This window comes from Carassius gibelio, chromosome B2 (assembly GCF_023724105.1).
Source record: "Carassius gibelio isolate Cgi1373 ecotype wild population from Czech Republic chromosome B2, carGib1.2-hapl.c, whole genome shotgun sequence".
Classification (NCBI taxonomy): domain Eukaryota; kingdom Metazoa; phylum Chordata; class Actinopteri; order Cypriniformes; family Cyprinidae; genus Carassius; species Carassius gibelio.
The window spans coordinates 8,238,364-8,261,448 of NC_068397.1; the positions used below are offsets into that span (position 1 = coordinate 8,238,364).

General features: G+C 37.6%; 1 protein-coding gene across 5 annotated transcripts in view; it reads right to left on the reverse strand.

The window, feature by feature from the left end:
- tnk2b (tyrosine kinase, non-receptor, 2b) overlaps positions 1-23,085 on the reverse strand; it is a 153,579-nt gene that overhangs the window by 26,216 nt on the left and 104,278 nt on the right. For 4 of the 5 annotated variants that reach the window (XM_052548230.1, XM_052548228.1, XM_052548229.1 and 1 more), the window contains 8 exons: positions 21,249-21,319; positions 16,460-16,672; positions 9,494-9,646; positions 8,916-9,193; positions 8,483-8,609; positions 7,714-7,955; positions 5,456-5,650; positions 2,663-2,754 (listed from right to left, as the gene is read on the reverse strand). In XM_052548230.1, coding sequence (XP_052404190.1) covers positions 2,663-2,754; positions 5,456-5,650; positions 7,714-7,955; positions 8,483-8,609; positions 8,916-9,193; positions 9,494-9,646; positions 16,460-16,672; positions 21,249-21,319 — 1,371 coding nt within the window. Of the gene's footprint in view, positions 1-2,662; positions 2,755-5,455; positions 5,651-7,713; positions 7,956-8,482; positions 8,610-8,915; positions 9,194-9,493; positions 9,647-16,459; positions 16,673-21,186; positions 21,320-23,085 lie in introns of all 5 variants that reach the window. The other variant, XM_052548231.1, reaches the window with a different exon arrangement.

The window sequence follows — 23,085 nt, forward strand, 5'->3', positions numbered from 1 at the left end:
ATGTTACGTTTTGGACCATTCTGAAAGCAGAATTTATGCAAACGTGTATAAAATGCTTTAAAAACTTCAACCGAGATGTCTAGCGGGAATTTAATAAAGCTGCCCCCAGTGTTATATTTTTTTAATTACTAGTAGTCGTTCATTTAAGGCATTATTCAACTAATCATACATTTATATTAAATTAACACAATCTAATCCATAATGAGCCATAATATATTCTGGGCTCAGGCACAAGCATTAAGTTTGCCACAAAGCAAAGGCAGAAGTAGCCTATTAATTGTGAAAAAGGAGACATTTTAATTATATATTAATAAACTATTGTCTTCTTGTAGGCTGCAAGATGACATTCACGATGCTGACTCTCATCTCCACAGTAGCTTATACTCGACGTGCCTTTGGAGAGAAATGCAACCTTCACAGATTAAATAATAGTATTTGCTTTAGTTTTTAATTTGTTCATTTAAAAGTAGACATTTTAAGCTTTCTGTAGATATATTTCTCATGTATGTGAGGCACCCCAATTTTAAGTTATTTTATTATCAGGAAAAAAATCAAGTGGTCGCATGGGCACCTCCCTGTCGGGCATGCGCATTAATAATTTTCATAATGAATAGAACACATTTCTTTTAGGTTACAGTATGGGATCCGCATTAAAAATACATCTTCACAGGTCTACAACCAAGACAGATGCAGTTATAATTTGTAAATTGAAGGCTATTTGACGTTTTAAAATGATCTAACAACCTATGCCGCTCCAAATTGTTGATAGTTGTTCTTGATCAAGTTAAAAGTCTTCTGCTGCTGTAGCCCATCTGCTTCAGGATTCAACGTGTTGTGCATTCAGAGATGGTATACTGCATACCTTGGTTGTAACGAGTGGTTATTTGAGATACCTTTGCCTTTCTATGATCTCTAACCAGTCTGCCCATTCTCCTCTGACCTCTGACATCAACAAGGCATTTTCGTCCACACAACTGCAGCTCACTGGCTATTTTCTCTTTTTCTGACTATTTTCTGTAAACCCTAAAGACAGTTGTGTGTGAAAATCTCAGTAGATCAGCAGTTTTTGAAATACTCAGACCAGCCTGTCTGGCACCAACAACCATTCCACGTTCAAAGTCAATTAAATCCCCTTTCTTACCCATTCTGATGCTCAGTTTGTACTTCAGCAAGTCATCTACACCACATCTAGATGTGAGCCATGTGATTGGCTGATTAGCAATTTGTATATATTGTATATATATATATATATATATATATATATATATATATATATATATATATATATATATTTTGTATATATATATATATATATATATATATATATATATATATATAGGTAGCAAAATGTGGCAATTGGCTATTTTATAGACTAACTTGAGGTGCTGTGCATTTAAGTTAGCCAAATAAATGTTTACATTTACATACTGATTTTTCCATATTTGGAATTATAAAAACAAGTAGAAAATATGTTAATTTCATTCTCATTTTTCCCAAAAGAAATCAACAGAATTTCTACGTAAGGTTAGAAAAGAGGGAGATTTTGCATTTATTTTAAATGACATGAACAACATTGATTCAACATGATTTTAGCATACATACCTGACGTAGATGGGGCAACAACCAGAGACGAGCTAGCTAGGCAGTCGATACACATAATGCACTTTTGAAAGATGCTTTGACAGATTGCTTGTGTTTCCACCCTTACATGCAAATATTGTTTTGCACTTATGACAACGAGCGTTGTCAGCATTAACTCTAGTGGAGTATAACCACACTTTGGAACGTTTTGCTCTCTCCGCCATCGTCACTCTTTGTATTAAGCGGGAGTTTTCATACTGTTATGCGTGTACCGCACTCGTTCATGTTGTGTGTGTGTGTGTGTGTGTGTGTGTGACTGACAGACAGCCTCCGCAGCGCGCATGCGAGTTCTTGCAGATCTCACAGACAAACGTCTTAATAATATCGCAAATTAGAAATGTTTGGTAAGATAACATGTGCACGATAACATTAAGCAAATCTCTTCGCCATCGTCACACTTATTATTAAGCAGGAGTTTATGTACAGTTAATGCATGTGCGTGCGCTCGTTGTGGTGTGTGTGTGTGAGTGTGTGACTGACAGACAGTCTCCGCGGCGTGCATGAGAGTTCACTCAGATATCACGGACAAACGTCTTAATATAATCGCACATTAGAAATGTTTGGCGAGATTAAATGTGCACGACAACATTATTAAGCAAAAATACATAGCACATTATTTTTTTTCCTCCAGTACCGAAAGCAGAACCGATACCGTCAGATCTTACTGATACTACGGTCTTTCATAATTTAGCCCCGGGGCCAGTTTAATACCGGGTTTCGGTACCCATCCCTCTTTTGTGAACTATCTCCTCATTGGTCACAATGTCTATTAACCATTTCTGTTCTGGGTTTTAGCTCATAGCAGCATTTACAAATTTGAGTGAGAAGAAACATTTCTTATCAATAAAACAGTTGTGTTGCCTAGTATTTTTGATGAATCTATGATAAATTTTTTTACATTACATTTCTTCAGGCCTGAAAACACAATTTTAAAATACTTTAACATTTCTAGTTTTTCTATGACCATGGGAAGCATGTTTAATAATGTTTGCACTTTAATAACTGAAAGGCATTTGCTCACTCTTAACACGTCCAGGGAGTTGAGTTGGTCTGGCAGAGTTCAGCTCCAGCCCCAGCACATCTGGAGGATCCATGGGATTCCCAAGATAAAGACTGCAAAAGAAACAGAATGGCACAAAAGCATTTAACAGCCAATCAGTGTATATAAGAGACCATTTATTAAACCTTAGTTTTTAGAAAAACAGGCTCTGGAACTCTTGCCAGACTAAGATTTAATGACAGTGTATAACCAAAGTAGTAAAAAGACATTTCAGATTTTAACAGCAGCCCTTATATTTCACTGGATATTTATGGAGGTATTTACAGCTGTGATATCAGTGGATGCAGCCAAGTATAGGGCAGAGATCAAGTGTAGTGTGTTCTGCTGCCACCTTGTGTTGATGGAGCAAAGTGCTTATATGCTGTCCTCGTGCAAAACTTGGGCCTTGGCTTCAAGTTAGTGAATGTAGCAATTTACTAATTGGCCATGACAGAAGTAACTGTCCATCCAGTGGACAGGCCTACTAGTCTACACAGTTAAACTTTGCTTGCTAGTCCTCACTACAAACAAACTCAAGCCCGGCTCACACTGTGTGATTTTTTAAAAGTCTTTTAGGATTGTACTTGTCAGACTGTACGAACATGATGAGCATGTCACACTATAGGATCTCAGTTAAAAATGGGTACATGCATGAAAACTTGTCCAGAGTTCTACGTTCAGTGACTGCGAGCTGCAATGCACACAGGGTTGTAAAGTTGTTTGTCATTAAAAGTATATGAATGGCGGCAATACCGGTGTATTTATGCAGAATAGTGCAAGCAGCACTACACACCCACATAAAACTACGGCACAGCCGGTGTTTATCAAAGCGAAGGCAACAAATCATATGAATTCTGTGAGCGACGAGAGCGCAGGAGTTTATGCGATTAGAATAAATGTCTAACATTAATTCTGATCATGGTATGTCTTTATGAATATGGCATTTATTAAAATGTGCTGTAGTTTTGTGAGCAGCTTATTAAGAGAGAAGCATGGTTCTGTGGGAGGTTAGCAGAACATAAACATGTTTTGTGAGATCACTGGTTACATACAGTAGGTGGGCAACCAGAATGGGTAATACTGCCGCGTGTAACGCCGCCGCAGGGCCACGGCGTTAACTGCAAGTCAGTTAGTTAGGTGTTAAAATTATTCGCTAAACTTCCGCCAGGTGATGCAAGTGACGGATTGCGTCTGAATGTTACTGAATTATAACTGAATGTAATTATAAAATGTTGGTTTGTAAACTGAGATGAAAGGAAGACATAAACCAACAATGACATCAAAATATAACATTGTAACATCCTTAAAAACCATTAAAAAATGTACAGTGAGTTAATTTCAAAGTCTTAGGCTACAGTCTACTCATAAAAAATTTAAAGAAAGACCTTTACACAAAGGCTCTTATGCATGCTATTGTTATTAAACAGTCATTACACATAAGGCCTATATATATATATATTATTATATTAAAAGCTAAATGTTTTCATTTCGGTTCATTCTTGGTTAAAAAAAATTCTCCTGGTTCCATTTGCAGAGCGAAATAGTTATTATTCTTGATTTTTCAAACTGCTAACACTTTGAATTTTCTAAATTATGTCTTTACTGTGTGACTAAAAATGGAGTATTATCTGTTTCAGCTGTTTGATCGCGCTGGTGCCTCGCGCACAGATTCAATGGAAACAGCAGTCGTTCAACATGCCATTCGGCATGAGCAGCGGTCCACTTTGGCATATTTTTGCTCATTATGATTTTTTTCATTGATTCTGAAACACGCGTGAACTACAAAGCCTATTTTACCTAATGAATAATAGTTAAGCTTCAAATGGACAACATCACGAATATGGAAACTTTAGGATTTGTCCCGATTGAGAGAGGTAAGCCCAACCTTACCTCATGTTTAGCCTTAAATTATTAATTAATTAAGCAAAGTTTAACTGTGTAGACTAGTAGGCCTGTCTACTGGATGGACAGTTACTTCTGTCATGGCCAATTAGTAAATTGCTACATTCACTAACTTGAAGCCAAGGCCCAAGTTTTGCACATGAGGACAGCATATAAGCACTTTGCTCCATCAACACAAATATCTTTTTCACAATAAGTTATCTGCCAAAATAAAGAACATGCAATGAATAAAGTAGTGCGTGACAAAAATGCATGTTGTTTTATTAAAGGAATTGTAAAATCTAAATTTTAAATCGAAATTGTGTAAATAGCACGAATAAACAATAGTAACAACATTTAAGAAATTCAATAAAGAACAGTGAGTGGTTTTCTCCCGTTTCATTTCTTGGATTAACATTAAGGACACTAACAGCAGCTAGTAAATTAGGCGTGGCCATTTTAAGAGATAATACATCCATTATGATACACATCTGAATTTTTATTGACTGTTTACTTTCACTTAAGACATAACCAACCATTTTTGAGAGGATACTCGCAAAGACGAGTTTTTGTATGTGTCGTTTCAAGAGCATGAAGTGACCAAACTCAATTCATTGTTCATGGACTGTGGGACGTGATCTCTGTGCGTGCTGTGATTTTTAAACTATTTTGTGTTTGTATGTTTAAACTGGTATGGTGTATTTTTTTTTTCAGGCATGGTGTGAAGCGAAGAAGAGCTCGGTTCAATGTTTGCCACTAACATACAAATTGCCACTAGCATAAAATAAAAAAAAACCTGGAGAACTGTCAATTAAAACTCATTATTTCAGAGAACACAATAAAAACTCCAGAAATTACACAATGTACATTTGAGATTACATTTCAGACACTCACTCATCGATCCTGTCAGGAAAGCCCCAGCAGCGGTGAGGGTTACTGTCTCCATGGCCAGTGTGAATAAAGCTGTTCTTCAGTGGACGGCTTATGTCATGGGCAGAAAGACCTGCCACTGACGTGACTGTGTTCCTGGGAAACTGACCAACCTTCAGGGTACGCTTATTCTGACCTCTCCACCAGTAGTTCTCTGCCCTGCAGGACACACAGAGACCATTTAAAGACAAAAACATAGCTTCTCTCTTATTTGGCTACTTCTAAAGAGGGCTAGGAACTGAGAACTCATTTTTATTCGCTTTTTTTATTATTATAATTTTAACAGTTTTTGAACAGTTTTTGCAACCAGTACTGAATAAATCCCAAGGAGTGAATTATATGAGCATATTATTGTTAGTATATCAATAGCACTGAACCAGTCTGAGAAATTATAGAACCAGAATTAAATTCATCAAAAATTAGACCAGACCTCCAAAATCTGACAAAATGTGAATAAAATAAAAACGTCATTTTTAAATGTATAAATAAATAATAAAAATCAAGTCTTTATTTTATTCACATGTTGTCTTATTTTTATTATTTTAATTAACTCCCTCAACAACTGTTTCCTTTGAAGAACTAGGATTTTCACATTTACTCATTTTCACATTACCTCATGTTCCCAACCCTAAATATCTTTCTTCTGTTGTGCACAAAAAATTATATTTTTAAGAATGCTGGTGAACAATAGTTGATGGTAGCCATTCAATTGTTTGGAAAGAAACCCATACAGGTTTGGAACTTGAGGGTGAGTATATAATTTCTTTCTTTTTTCTTTAATTACTTTTGGATTAACTGTCCTTTTAAATTTAATGGCCATTTTTATGATGAACATACATTTTTCTAATTATGCCAAACAGAATATTTTTTTTTAGATAATTGTGAAAATTTTAAAATCCACATCCTTAACCGTTATATAGTAAGTCATAAATGTGTGGCAAAATCATGTAAATTCACTGGTTAAAAAGATACAGAAGAACATTCTGCCATTAAAGCGTATGGATTTCTTAAGTCAAAAAAAAAGTCTTGATTTCCTTTGGTATCAGAAAGTTACTCCTAACCACTGGGGTAGACTGTTGTTTTCATCTTGTCTGTCCTAAGATCATTAGTCGCGTTTCCACTGTCACTTCCGGGGCTTGATCATGCCTCATCAGTGCTTCCTTGGGGCCAATGGCCCGGGTTTTTTGGCCTGACAAAAACCTTGGGCCAAAGAAAGCCAGCTGGGGCTAGAGGAGTGGTTATGAACAAAGGCAGAGTTTCTCCACGTCTGGAGAGCATCAGTGCCATGGATCATTTCAGAAGGCTAACAGCTATAACACCAGCGTTAAAAACTTTTTAAAATAAGTTGAGCTAAAAACTCACTTCCAGTCAGTAGCAAATGTTTGAAATAACTTGATCCGGAGTGGATTATAAACAGCATACAAGGCAGAAATATTTAAAGCGATGCAAAAGACTATGCACGCTAGGCATTAATGTTACTGCAGTAAACATGGTAAATATGATCGCTGGAGAAATCAGCCGTTAGCTTCTTATTCTCGATCACAATCGTGTATTTATTTAGTCAAATATTTTATCTTTCATAAGTCTCGTCTCAAGAGTTTAGCTCCACTTAGCACGTTATCAAAATATAATGTTTTTTATTTGGGAGCTTTTATAAAAATACATAAATAATCATTCTTTCTAAAGTGATGTATATAGGCTATTGTGACTTCAAATAAACAGAAACAGACTCGACTGAATAACAGACTATGTTCATAACATTTTATTTGTGTGACTAATTTTCAATTATGATCAGTGTATCACTTATTATAGTAAAACACTGATGCTTTTGGATTTAAATATTTAACAAAGCATGCAAACAACCAGCCGCTTTTATCATATTCGTTTTGTTATCATGTTCGTTAATTCCAATGACTTATTCCTCATTTGTTTTCTGATAACTTCTCTTTGTTCTGATAACTTCTCTTTGTTGGTGAAATGATGGGGTTGCATGACGTTGTTCCTGAGAGGTGTGGATTCCAGTGACACGGAGCTTTTGCCCGACGATGGAAACGCAGTGCTTTTTTGGCCTCGGTGCTACAGGTCCGAGGCTATTGGCCCCGCCCAGCCCATTGTGAGCCCTGGCTCGCACTGGCCCGACAGCAGAAAAATGGCTATTCACTATAAAATAAAAGTGTCCCATCAATCATGGAAGTCCCATTACATTCTATATAAAAGCTCACCTGCCCTCTATGATGGTAATGACATCATTCATCTGGATTTGAAGCTTGTCATGTTCATCAAAGTCTTGCAGGGCCCTCATGTCTGTAGGCATGGTCTCCACTAGAAATTCCCTTAGAGCAATGAAGGTGGGCCTGTCATCTGGTTTCTGAGCCCAGCACTGCATCATGACATTATAGATGTCCTGAGGACAGTCCTCGGGCTTAGGAAGTCTTTCACCCGCCTTGTCTATTTTGTGGAGGATCTGTCACAAACATTTTTTTTCCTCATGATTTTCTTAACCAGAAAGTGAACACAATCACTATTAGGCTCAAAATGTCTTGATTTTTGGGATTACAGTATTTTCCGGACTATAAGTCGCGGTGTTTTTCATAGTTTGGCTGGTCCTGCAACATATAGTCAGGTGCGACTTATCAAAATTAATTTGACATAAACCAAGAGAAATGAACCAAGAGAAAACATTACCTTCTCCAGCCACAAGATGGCACTCTATGCTGCTCAGTTCTCTTGTAGTCTACCACTGAGCAGGGTAGAGCGCCCTCTCGCGGCTGTAGATGGTAATGTTTTCTCTCAGTTCTTAGTTCTAATTAAATGCGACTTATAGTCCAGTGCGACTTATATATGTTTTTTTCCTCATCCTGACGTATTTTTGGACTGATGCGACTTATACTCAGGTGCGACTTATAGTCCGAAAAATACGGTACTGTTAAATATTTCATTTGGCAGATGTTTATGACTAAATGGAAGTTCAGAGTGGATGAGGAGGGGTACCTGACTACCATTTAGACCCAGCCATGGCTCCTGACCATAGGTAAACATTTCCCACAATGTCACACCAAACATCCATGTGTCTGTTGCGTGTGAAAACGTGCGTGTCTTCAAGCTTTCTGGGGCACACCTATGTAAGAAAAAAAACACCATGCAGAAAGTAGGTCAGTTAAATAAAATGCCTGTAAATAAACAGTCAACCAAGGGAAAATGACACGAGGATCATGCACAGTTCAAGTAATCAAATCAAGTACCACAAACAATGACCTCATTCAAATTCAATTCGAATACTGAGTTCTGGCCTGTCACTGCATACAAACAAAACCAACCAAATTATTTAAAGCTCTCCGTATCCCTTATCAACAAATTCAAACCACATGCAAACAAACTTTTCAGTTGTAAATATATATCCAGTCACTCCAACCCTCTCCCTCACCAAGCAAATGGGACTTTGCGATGCTCTTGCATGACGTAATGGTCATCATTCTTAGGCAGCGCCCTCATCAGTCCAAAGTCACCGATTTTGATCTGCTCACTGGAAGCCAGGAGGATGTTTCTGGCGGCCAAGTCTCGGTGGATGAAGCGCTTGGACTCTAGGTAGGCCATGCCATTGGAAATCTGGATGGTGTACTGACACAAGGTGGAAATGAGGAAATGGCCCAGGGTCTTTCGCAAGCGATCCAGCATTGAGCCGAGAGGTGCAAGCTCAGTCACCTTAGAGAAAGAAGGGTAATAAAGAGGGTCATTGAGGGAAGGTAGCAGGGGAAGAAGAGAGGCATGATATTAAGTTTCATTTAATTTCACAACTGAAAAACTGGCAAGAAGCATCTTGCTGTCGGAGACAATGAACACTGCCAATCAGGAATAACTTGAGAAGTCAGTGTCAGAGTCTATGAGAGCACGCAAATGTCAAGCCTTATTTTAGCTCACCCCTCCCTTCTCAAGACCTTGATACTTTAGCACCATGTCTTTGCCACCAATTTGATGTAGACGTTAACACGCACACTCACTCACCATCTTCATGGGGTGTGTGAGGACAACTCCGTAGAGACGGATGAGGTTCTGGTGGTCAAGAGAATGCATGGCATTGACCTCACAGATGAAGTCATCCAGAGCATCTGGTTGGTTGAGCACGTCTGTCTTCAGACACTTCACTGCCACATTGAGCTGAGGAGGACATGTTGAAAGAACAACTCAGACAGGACATCAGCACAAATACATCACAAGTCCCTGCATGAGAACACATCTGCCTTTGCTGGGGAGAGCGACCAGCAGCTGGACTAACCTGTACACATCACAATCCCACACACGATAATGACCCCCTCTGAGACCTGTGTCTACACTGTTGCTGGTCATCACTGAAGTTCAGAGCATAATCGCAGAGCAACTTTATTCCCTGTGCTTAGCTTGAACTCTGGATGAAGTTCCAACTTTTGGAAAGAAATCATGAAACATCTGCAATTACTCTGACTAAATTATGACCAGACCCATCTGCATTACTTCATTAGTTTAAATAGATTTTAAATGGTTAAACAGGTTTTTTATTTTCAGAAAGAACTAAATAGTGCAAACAAATTGCATCTTTCTGTATGCTATCCTTCTATAAGTTTAAAGCAGGTGTCAATCAAAAAATATTTTGGGAAACTACGTATGAATTGACCTGGTAGTGTCAGTAATATGCATACATCGTTAGAATGTATTTCACACTTTATGTTGTCCAACAGTTGCTTCTGTTGTGTAGGATATTTTCTTCATCTGCTTATTTGCCTTGCATGTGAAAACTGATCAAGTCCAATTCAAGTCAGAAATGTAAAAGCTCTCTGCTCATATTTATTGAGGTGATAAACATGTACAGTGTAGAACACGAATGCAGGACAAGTATCGTACTGAGGGTCAGGGGTTTGTTCAAATCTTAATTTCTATGTTTGAAAAACAGTAATAGTGATGCTTGCCTTAATGCAGTGGTCTCAAACTCAATTCCCAGAGGGACACAGCTCTGCATAGTTTAGCCCCAACCCTAATCAAACGCACCTGATCTAGCTAATAAAGGTCTTCAGGATTACTAGAAACTTCCAAGCAGATGTGATTTGGAGTTGGTTGGAGCTTAACTCTGCAGAGCTATGGCCCTCCAAGAATTGAGTTAGAGACCACTGCCATAAAAGCTATAATCATTAAGTTGGATGAGGGTGTTTGAATGTTACATGTATGAAAAGACCAGTTGACAAATCTCAGCTTGGTGCTCACACTTTTCTGTATTGTGCAATGAAGCAGTGTTTGATTTGTACAGATGGCCACAGGAAAGATGTTCCCACTCTAGTCCCATGTGGAAAGAACCCTTTGGTGTGCAATACACACTATCACTTCAGCCTCCGGCTCAGTTCACACGACATCTGACCCCTCATCAGGTCATTAGAGGCCCGTCTCTCCCACAAACCTCCTCTGGAGAACACAGCTGCTACATTGACACATAGAGATCAGTCCTGAAACAGGATATTCACATGGAGCCCTGGAACACTTCAAGGCAAAGGAGGGACCACATAAACAAAAGTATCTAAAAGCTATTCTTTTGTTGATCTCAGTTTCTGAATGTGACAAACAATGTTCCTGCCAAAATGTGCATTAATGGTCACACTTTATTTTAAGATCCAATTCTCACCATTTACAAACTATTAACTACAGCTTTTTCCTAAGAAAAATAGTTAATTTGCTGCTAATAGTCAGCAAGGTATTTGTTAAATTCAGGTATTGGGTAGGATTAGGGATGTAAAAAATTTCCAACAAGAATATGTGCTTTATAAATACTAATAAACAGTCAATATGTTAATAACAGACATGCAAATACATAACTAGTTAATGGTAAGAACTGGTGTTGGAGATTAGCATTAGAAAAAAGATTAACAGATAAACATATCACTAAAATGTCAATGATACAATCTGACTCCTCATCTTGAGTACATCCTAGTGCATGACTGAGATGGTGGCTGAATTCTAACTCTGCAAACCTGGTATTTAAAAAAAAAGCTCCATCTGTTTTTCCAAACACTTGAACCTTTCCCTCCTCCTCAACTCACCACTAGAACTCTGAATTATTCTGAATAAATTCTTTTTTTTTTTAGATTCTCCCATAATTCTGATGACAAAATGTAAATGACTAAATTTATAAATTGTATTTATTTATTTTTATTATTATTATTGAATGAAGGAGTCAATGTCTCATTTACAAAGACCTGCTTTTATTGGAGGAAGCAGCATTTGTGAATGAATCTCTGAATGAATGATTCCATGACAAATAAATGTTTTAGTCAAGTTGTTGGCACCTCCAGGCATACAACACAAATAATAAAAATAACTTTAAAAGATGATTGACTCTATTTTGACTTCTAAACTAAAATATTTTATCCCAGTACTTCTGTTATATTGTAACACTGAATTTTTTGTGTAATGTTTATAACACAGAAATAATGATAATGTGTACTATTTGTGAAGCTGTTTCACTCTATACATATTCATGGCAGCTGCTCTCTTCTGATCAACGGTAGCACGACGATTTGAATGATTTTAATGTAGCATGAGAAGCACGTTAATAAATGACACTGGTGCAGATAGTGCGGTTTTAATTATTTTAAAGGCAAGTTTATTTATATAGCACATTTTGTGCACAATGGTAATTCAAAGTGATTTACATAAAATAAAGTAAAATAATCATTAAAAAAACAATAAAATAATCACAAAAATAAAACAAGGAATTAGAAAACTTTGAAAATGATTAAAAGAAGTTAAAATGAATTTAAGACCATGCAATCATTTCGAGTAGCATAAAATAAAGTGCAATTCATAAAATTCAATGAACTGAATTTCAATTCATGTTAACCCTCTTCATATTAATCAAAAATTAGCTTTTTGAAAGATCATTATTTTGTGTATTTGGTGTAACAGAATATGCTGGCATGCTTTAATGTAAAAAAAAAACACATTCTTTTTCAAATACTGTACATTATTGTAGGTCCTCTATGCACCGCCTCTCTTAAAGAGTCAGTAAGATGAAAATTCTAAGCTTCCTATCACTGTTTATAAGTCCTGTACAACAGATTTAAATCCATCCAAGGTTAAAAAACATTGTCATTTTGTCAAAATATCATTTTAAAATTACCTCAATTCTCAGAGATCCCCAAACGGTTCGCGCAAAGCTGTTCAAAAGATTCAGTTTCCTTAAACCTCACCTTTCGGGGGCATACTGTGTTCTGATCGGTCAACTGACATAGTCAGTTTTGATTGGTTGTTCCGCACATAACTTCACGTTAAACAATGCGTTAGCATCTTTTTGGGGTGAATTATGTCTTATTCCTCTCATCGCGAAGCAAACAGTAAAATAAAAAACTTGAACAGTCTCGCTGCTTTTTCTTCTGTGTGGGTGTATTCAAGCTGCGCGCTTCAGTTTGAATCTGAATAGCGCCTTCAGCGCGGGGGCGTGGTCACATATTGCGTCTTTTGCGCGCTCAAGTTATTTCCAATGTAGGCGCATGGCATGGGCGTAGGTTTGGTCTCAGCTTTGGTGGGGACACCCCCATACACCCAGGAATTCTTTTGTTGTATTTAATGGTGATTTCCTTTTTTATTTCAGACTGTTGGCAATACAGAATATCAAAATACAGAAGTGAATCTACTTCATTTAATTATATTGTATCCTGACCCTGATATACCATCCTGTATACTGTCCCTAAAGAGCTAGTATAACTGTATAATCTCAAAAATGCACTCTCAAAAAATAAAAAATAAAAACCTGAGACTGTAATGCTGAACAACCAAACGTTTTATTAACATAAATTATTATGTACATTAGTATTTACACTAACAAAAGATACTCTGTCACAAGGAAACAAATCTGAATAAATAAATATAATAACCTTTTTCTATTATAAACACTATTTACCCTCCAGTACACTCACGTTTATGTTGACGGCAAGATTTTAAGTTAAGGTTGGTACAGGCTAATTGACATTCAGTTACTTGCTAATTTAGCATTCTATCATCATGGGTAACACAAACTATCACCAGTTAATACTATTTTCCACAGTAGAATCTGCATTTGAAAGCCTGGTCAGTCACTACTGCTAGTTTATTTGTGTGGCTAGCTAGTTATTTTGCCTACTTACACTCTGACTCTGCTTTATGAAAAAGCTTCTTATGTCCCCTTTCTTCTTCTTGGGTGGCATCTACAAAGTACAATAAGGGGCAAAAAAACTGAATATTAAAATGTTTTTACCCTGGCCTTTGTATGTGGCAGAGTAACTTACCGTCGGCTTCGTCAACATGCGCGCGCGCACACATACACACACACACACACAAACACACCACCCGCTCGCTGTTAGTGCAAGCACAAAAGTAGTCCCGGCCCACGCGTGTAGCCTGTCCGATACCCCGCCGCCAATCAAATTACAGCGTTTCTTGTACTATCGTCGTCCTGGCCGTTAGAATCGATCCAAATAATAGTGCGTTTTCCACGCATTTTTAGGCGCGATATGTGAACGGCCTCTAATTCATTCATTAATTATTTTTTTGCCAGCATACATCTTCAAATATGCCGTAGAGAATCACAGAAAGTGACCAAATTAGGTTTTATTGTTTATTGTGTATATATTTTATTATTATTTTTTTTTTTAATTCGAATATAATTTTTATTTATCGAATAATTAGAGCAGAACAAATATTCGAATGTTCGACTATCCGTGCACACCCCTAGTTACTCTCTATTAGTTTTATTGGATCTTAGTGCTGCATTTGACACAACTGACCACAACATTCTTTTGCATAGACTTGAACACTTTGTTGGCATTAATGGAAGTGCATTAGCATGGTTTAAATCGTACTTATATGACCACCATCAGTTCGTAGCAGTGAATGAAGATGTATTATATCGATCACCAGTGCAGTATGGAGTAACTCAAGGCTCAGTACTAGGGCCGCTACTCTTCATGTTTTATGTTAGCCTTGGGAGATATCATCAGGAAACATGGTGTTAGCTTTCACTGTTATGCTGATGATACTCAGCTTTATATTTCTTCGCGGCCTGGTGAAACACACCAATTTGAAAAACTAATGGAATGCATAGTCGATATAAAAAACTGGATGACGAGTAATTTCTTATTGCTAAATTCTGAAAAAAAAAAACAGAGGTGTTAATTATAGGACCTAAAAACTCTGCATGTAATAAACTAGAACACTGTCTAAGACTTGATGGCTGCCCTGTCAATTTTCCGTCATCAGTTAGGAACCTAGGTGTGCTATTTGATTGAAATCTTTCCGTAGAAAGCCACGTTTCTAGCATTTGTAAAACTGCATTTTTCCATCTCAAAAATATATCTAAATTATGGCCTATGCTCTCAATGTCAAATGCAGAAATGTTAATCCATGCATTTATGACCTCACGGTTAAATTATTGTAATGCTTTATTGGGTGGTTGTTCTGCACGCTTAGTAAACAAACTACAGCTAGTCCAAAATGCAGCAGCAAGAGTTCTTACTAGAACCAGGAAGTATGACCATATTAGGCCGGTCCTGTCAACACTGCACTGGCTCCCTATCAAACAATGTATAGATTTTAAAATATTGCTTATTACTTATAAAGCCCTGAATGGTTTAGCACCTCAGTATTTGAATGAGCTCCTTTTACATTATAATCCTCTACGTCCGCTACGTTCTCAAAACTCAGGCAATTTGATAATACCTAGAATATCAAAATCAACTGCGTTTAATCCTAAACTCTGGAATAACCTACCTAACATTGTTCGGGAGGCAGACACACTCTTGCAGTTTAAATCTAGATTAAAGACCCATCTCTTTAACCTGGCTTACACATAACATGCTACACATAATATGCTTTTAATATCCAAATCCGTTAAAGGATTTTTAGGCTGCATTAATTAGGTAAACCGGAAGTGGGAAAACTTCCCATACCACCCGATGTACTTGCTACATCATTAGAAGAATGGCATCTAAGCTAATATTAGTCTGTTTCTCTCTTATTCCAAGGTCACCGTAGCCACCAAATCCAGTCTGTCTCCAGATCAGAGGGTCACTGCAGTCACCCTGATCCAGTACGTATCCAGATCAGATGGTGGATCAGCACTTAGAAAGGACCTCTACATTCCTGAAAGACAGCGGAGACCAGGACAACTAGAGCCCCAGATACAGATCCCCTGTAAAGACCTTGTCTCAGATGACCACCAGGACAAGACCACAGGAAACAGATGATTCTTCTGCAAAATCTAACTTTGCTGCAGCCTGGAATTGAACTACTGGTTTCGTCTGGTCAGAGGAGAACTGGCCCCCAACTGAGCCTGGTTTCTCCCAAGGTTTTTTTCTCCATTCTGTCACCGATGGAGTTTCGGATCCTTGCCGATGTCACCTCTGGCTTGCTTAGTTGAGGTCACTTCATCTACAGCGATATCGTTGATTTGATTGCAAATAAATGCACAGACAATATTTAAACTGAACCGAGATGACATCACTGAATTCAATGATGAAATGCCTTTAACTGTCTTTTTGCATTATTGACACACTGTTTTGCTAATTGAATGTTGTTCAGTTGCTTTGACGCAATGTATTTTGTTTAAAGCACTATATAACTTAAGGTGACTTGACTTGACATGGCTTTAACTACACCTTCTTCCTTTGCATAAATATTTGGACGGCATTATGCAAATATTTCCACAAAGTAGACATGTGAGGGCATGTTTGAATGAGCCATTTTGGGGGATGTGGCAGAGTCTTAACTTGAATAAAAATAATATTTTGGGATTTGAGACTTAAGTCTTTGCAACTGTGTTACAAGAGTTTGTAACACTCCAAAGAGAAAGGAAAAATTAAATCGCATCATATGACCCCTTTAAAAGACATAGCTGAAATGTTGTCATTTAAGATCGTGCAAGTGTTTGAATCGAGATCGCAATCTTTTAACAATTAAGCATGCAGGTCTACTCACCACTTTTCCATTTGGCGTAAACCACTCTCCGCGCTTCACAACGCCGAAGGAGCCATCGCCCAGTTTCTCAAATAGGGTCAGGTCTTTCTCACTAATGAGACAGGTGAGGGCCTGCTGCTGGCCGTCCACTGGAGGAGGTGTGGTGGTGAGTTTTCTGAACGTACTTGCTGGCTGGGGACTGAAGTCTCCTTCTGGTCTCTTGCCACTGAACACCTGAGGGATAAACAACAACTAAGTAAACATCTAGAGGTAACAAGTAAAAGCCCTTAGCAACCTTTGTGTAAAAAACATTTTAATTGTGTGCAGACAAACTGCATCAAATGTGTACCAGGAACTTGAGGACTCCTTGGACAGTCTCTATCCCACTATGGTAATGATATGTGCTAAAAGGGAACATCCCAAAACCTAAAAGAAGGACAACAGTAGAAATCACAATAAAAGAAAGAAAGAGAAAGAGACAGAGAGAAAGAGAGAGAGAGAGAGAGAGAGAGAGATTCCATGAAGAACTGCTCTCTCTAACTGCTTATCAGCTTTTGAGGCACTTTGTATGAGGGTTGGCCAAGGAGAGCTGAGCTATCGAGGACCAAAGTGTGGGCTGAGAGAAGTCAGGGGCTACAAACTCAAGGGACAAGGAAGATGGATGTGAACAGAAGGTGGAGGAGTGAGAGGTGACCCTGATTTTAACCCATTAAAAACAGACAGAAAGATCAGTTTAGAGAGAGTGGTGACACTGCAAAAAAAGAGAAAACGGAAATAGAGAAGGCCGGAACGCAATGTCTGTAGCCTTGAGAGTGAGAGCCTGGATTTGATGGACATGCTGAAAATAGATGAACTGAACTGGGACCAGAGTGAATATGAAGGTCTAGACAGAACCTTGAACCCCAGACTACTGTCTGATAACCATACACATAGCAAACATATATTACACACTGACAAATGCCTCAATGAGTAACAAATCCAAACTCATCTTTCCATCTCAGTTCTGGACTTTCCATATATAATTTTTTTTATTCTGAGCCAATTATATTTTTGTTTCCTGATCCTCACAATAGCTTTTTATAGTTTTACATCTTCATTAAGACATTAATTAGTATGTTTATTGAGCGTCAATTGTTCCTCTCCACAATACAGATGATTCAGGTTTTACTGTCTACATAGTAATTGCCACCAAAACTCTGTCAAAAAACACATTCATTTCACACACAAAACTATATAGGCATCCACACATATTTGCATTAAAGCAACATTTGAAACAGGAGAACACTTACTAAGGGCAAGTGTCAACTAAAGCATGCTCACATACACTAATAGTGGAGTGAGGAGGCAGATTACTCAGTCTGTTCTCGATACCAGGAATGGAAACAAACAGGTGTAATTTTAGAAAGCTCTCATCCTCTCAGGCCACTTCCTGTAGGCCCAGGCCAAAGCTGAAACTAAAGCCTTCACACAAGGGAGGAAATAAGTCTTTGTATGTGTGTGTGTTGGTTTAATTATTTGACGTATGAAAGAGCAAAGAGGAGGCTAAGTAGATGGTCACGTATTGAACATCTATATCAAACTGTGTGCATTTATTTCATATGTGACTTTATAGAAGTAGTTAAATTAATCATGTACACTTTCAGATGTTGAAAATTTTACCTTTAACGATACAAAAGCCTGATGCTTTTTAGTATCAAAGGGACAACTCTATACATTATCTACACCTAAAGGTAATATTACTACTAACATGCACCTTTTAGGGTTAAATAAGGTACATTGTTGACCCTTTAAGGACACCAATAGCAAGCTGCTGTACCCAAAAAGTTCATATTTGTATGCATTTTTCTTGACAGTTTATGGGAGTAGAGGATATCTGTGTGTGCTGCATTTAACACAAGTGTGCCATTTCTGGTGCCAAAGGTCAAGATGTCCTCATCCCACAGACAGAGGAATGTGCCCTACAAGCTGATGGTTTAGACAAGAGCAATCATTTGTCAATCCTGTGTGCAAATCACTCCCACATAAACACTTCCTCTCAACACATATTGTAAAAGAGCACACATACATACACAGTCTATTATGTAAATATAAGTGAGAGTAGGAGATTAATGACGTGGCAAGTCAGATGGAGCTGGAAGAGCCAGATTCAATCTATGGTCTCTCTAATTCTAGCCTTGGCTCTTCGTACACTGTTAGGCAAACACAGAAACAAAACATTGTAGTGATATTTTAAATATTAAAAACAAAGTAGCACAGGCCAACATAAATACAAAGAAATTAATAAATGTGTCTGTCATAACTGCAGAAACAACTACTGTTGCTGTTTACTCCAGTGAGGCCTCTGGTTAGCACCACCCATACATCCAGCTCTATGAAAACAACTCTCACACTGAGGACACACCAGCCGTACAGAAACAGATCAAAGAAAAGTATACTTATGAATTGATTCAGGTCAGTTTATTTTATGCGATAAAAAATATTCTGGGGAAAACAAGCTGCTCCTTTTACACAGTCTAATATAGCTCCTATATATAGTTGTAGTCAAGACCAGCTCATTCGAGTCCGAGTCAAGATCGAGTTCAGAAAGGGTTGAGTCCAAGTCAAGACAGAGTTCAGAAAGGGTTGAGTGCGATTCAAGACCGAGACCAGAGAGATTGGATCTGAGACCAGACCTAAATGAATCATCAATAGTATGTAAAATGTTTGGTGGAAACAGTGAAATTGGTACCATACTCAAACAGTATATAAAATATAACATGGCATGTACACTGTATTTTATTTACTTGATATAGGTTTACAAAATATTATCAGTTAAGGGTAAAAAGGCCACGTATCACAGAATGTTTGTTCTTTTTTAGAGTCTTACTGCACACAGACTCTTGGTGGCTCTTATATGCAAACTGAATAATAGATTATGTAAACGACATTTAAAAAAGTTCATATGCTTTTGATATGATACTATGACAGTGTTTTAGTGCCACATTGAAAAAGAAAAAGAAAATCTAAGATTATGAGATTAAAGTTGTAATATTATGAGAATAAAGTCATAAAAGTACTAGAATAAAGTCGAAATGTTTCTAGGATTTAAATAGTAGAAATTAAAGTTATAATATTTGGATATTTTTGGGATATATTAATATTTTGGAGTATGCCTTTATTGTGCATTCAAATGGCCCAGATTGAGAGAACCGGGATGAATTGCAGGCCACCGGGATTGATTTAAATATTGTTGTGTCCGAGCGGCCGCAGCATTTTACTGGGACTGGGAAGAGTCAATTTTAAGGTTTCGCGGAAACAGCTTAATATCAAGAATATGATATTTATTAACAGACTGAACAAGAACAACTTTTTAGCTTAACATCAGCTAACACACCCAATCTACATTCCTTCAGGGGGCGCTGTAGCTCTCTTATTTAATGCTTTTTTTTTGGTTATCATATAGTACGCAGTTTGTTCATGTAGGGATTAAAAAACTAATACAGTATGGGAGGGGCATGGGGGCCCATCAGGATTGCATATGCATAGAGCCCGGGATCTTGTGCAACGCCTCTGCTTGTATATCATTGCTCTTATGTTGATTTTGATTGCTTCCATTGTCCTCATTTGTAAGTCACTTTGGATAAAAACGTCTGCTAAATGACTAAATGTAATGTAATTTGACTCCATGACATAATTTGTTTGATGCACAGTTAAACTATACAAAAACCAAATGTGGGTCAGTTTGCATATTGCTTATAATTATTGCATTTAAAAAAAGAATATATGAAGAACAAATGGTGGCATTTACCATGTTTACTATGCCATGCCGTAGCGTGCATAGTTAGTTTTATGAAATTATCTGTGGGGCTTTCGCACTTCAGTTGTGGAGAAAATCTGCTTTTGTTCATAACCACTCCTTTAGCCCCAGCTGGCCCGCTTTGGCCCAAGATTTTAGCAGAGCCAAAAAACCCGGGCCGCTGGCCCCAAGAAAGCACCAACAAGCCATGATCAAGCCCTGGAAGTGACAATGGAAACACGAATGGCCCTGGCACGCACTAGCTCGCCCGCTTTTGGCCCAACAGTGGAAACTCAGCTAATGTATTTCAGCCTGGCCTACAGAATCAGCTATAAACTTAATTTCCTCTGCATTCCGAGTCTAACGTCAAACACACAAACTCTAGAGAATGGCATTGTGCCAATTTATTGCTTGCGACTGCACTGAAATTTTTGAAAGAATTTCAAAGAAAGAAGATTTCAGTCTTCCTGCAGCATTTGATGGACCATTAACCTGGTTAGTGCTTTAGAGAGGGAGCAGCAGGCCTGAGTCAACACTTCCTGCTTAGGCAGTCAGAGCAGACGTTTCAGTATTATGTGTAAAAGAGAGAAAATAAGTTGTTACATTTCAGAGGGGTGAATCAACAGGCCTCACTTAAATTTAGTTTCAATGACAAAATATGTTTGCTTACTCTACCTTTAAAGAAACTCAATTCTGAACTGCTCAGCTCCATGAACAGCGAGTTACCTTTTGAGAAGCATCACAACCTCGGTTTGATATTTAGGCTGTTTGAACAAAAGACGAAAGGCTGTGGAAATGGTCTAGGTCAAGTGCTTTAAATTTTAGTTCCTGATTTATTCCCTTCAGGTTCAATAAGGCACTTTGCAAGTTAGAGACTCTAAAGCACTCGAGGGAAAATGTGAGCTGAATGACCAAGGAACAAAGCAAAGCCCTTGTCTGGGTGCATGAGTATAGATGTGCTTGTGTGCAGGACCTTATCCTGGACTGGAAGCCTCATTAATCTGTCAGTGCATGCGAAGAAGGCTGATGACATACCTTGCTCATCCATGACTTGCGCTTGCACATGGTTTTCCTCCTCTTTACCACCTCCCACAGCCGTCTTTGCCCTGTCAAAAAAGCGAATAAGAGAAATATTATTACTTAATGAATTAATGAATTTTGCCGGTTAAAAACAAGTTCAGCTTTATCAACAGTGTCATCTGGAGCAAACCAATTTACTTGAATAAAAATTAATATAAACATTTAAGTACTAGTGCAATAAAAATGCTTACTACCCATGTCAAAAGAAAAATGCAAACCATGGTAAACCTTGTAACTCTTATGATATGTGCAAGGATGACAGAAAAGTACTCATTTTATAGAAAATAAAAAAACCTAGTTCCTAGGATAGCAAAGTCCACTAAAGGAGGTAGAGCTTTCTCACATTTGGCTCCCAAACTCTGGAATAGCCTTCCTGATAATGTTTGGGGTTCAGACACACTCTCTCTGTTTAAATCTAGATTAAAAACACATCTCTTTCGACAAGCATTCGAATAATGTATCTCTTAAATTGTGAGTGTAGTTGCATCTGATCAAATGTGCATTTTTATTCATTAGCTTGGGTTAAACTAATTTTACTTTGTTGGATCAGCAGCAATGCTAATGATGTCTCCATTTTGTTTCTATGTTTTGCCACAGGATTTACATCCCGTGGTAACTAGGATTTACACAAGCTCCAGTCTTGGATCCAGAACACCTGAGAAGAGATGATGCTGACCCTCAGAGGACCTCAGATGATGCTAACCCTGAATCAACAAACAGAACTAACAAATATTGCTACAAGTGTGACTGCATCATATAATAATGATTAATTAATAATATTAATAATGTTCATCATCTGGCTGACTACGTCTTATAAATTTTTTCTAAAAATCCTGTCAAACATGCACAAACTGACAGTCACCACCATAAGCTACTACTAAATATTGTAGAAACACAATTTTCTGTAAAGTTGCTTTGTAAGGATTTGTATTGTAAAAAGCGCTATACAAATAAACTTGAATTGAATTGAATTGAATAGAGAAAAACCCAACTAATCTAACTAGGGATGTGTATTGTTAAGGTTTTAATGGTTTTACTACTCATACCGACACGATTATCAATTTGGTACTTTAACGGTATTCTTATCGGTACTTTTAGTTATATATGAACAGAATCTATGAGCATATATATGTCTGCATCGGAAATTGTTGCAGTGCACACAAAATAAAATCCCATACTTATAAGTGCATTACCATTACCTATCTCTCAAGTGGAGCATTGACACTCTAAAATCTTAGTTAGAACTGTCAATGGTCCACTTGAAATATAGGAGGTGGTAATGCACTTATAAGTCTGTGATTTTATTTTGTGCGCATTGCAACAATTTCCGAGCCAGACATCGCACATACACATGCTGAATTGAGTGCTGTGCCTGCTTGTGATGAGGAGATTTTGAATAAAAAAATAAATATTAGTCAAATGTAAAATTTGCATTTGAATGTTAGGAGTGTGTCTGGGAGCATCATCAGTGGCGTGCAGGATGCAGTGATGATGTAGGTGACGTTCCATTTTAATGTTTTGTTAGTCTATCTCACAAGTTGTGTCGCCGCTGTGTTATGCATTCAAAATATTAGAGAAATTTAGAAGCTCAATGCAGAGAAGATCTTGATTAGGTGAATACCAAAACCAAGCCATTCACACAAAACACATATATTACTGTATTTTCCGGACTATAAGTCACACTTTTTTTCATAGTTTGGCTTGGTCCTGCGACTTATAGTCAGGTGCGACTTATTTATCAAAATTAATTTGACATGAACAAAGAGAAATGAAACAAGAGAAAACACCATCT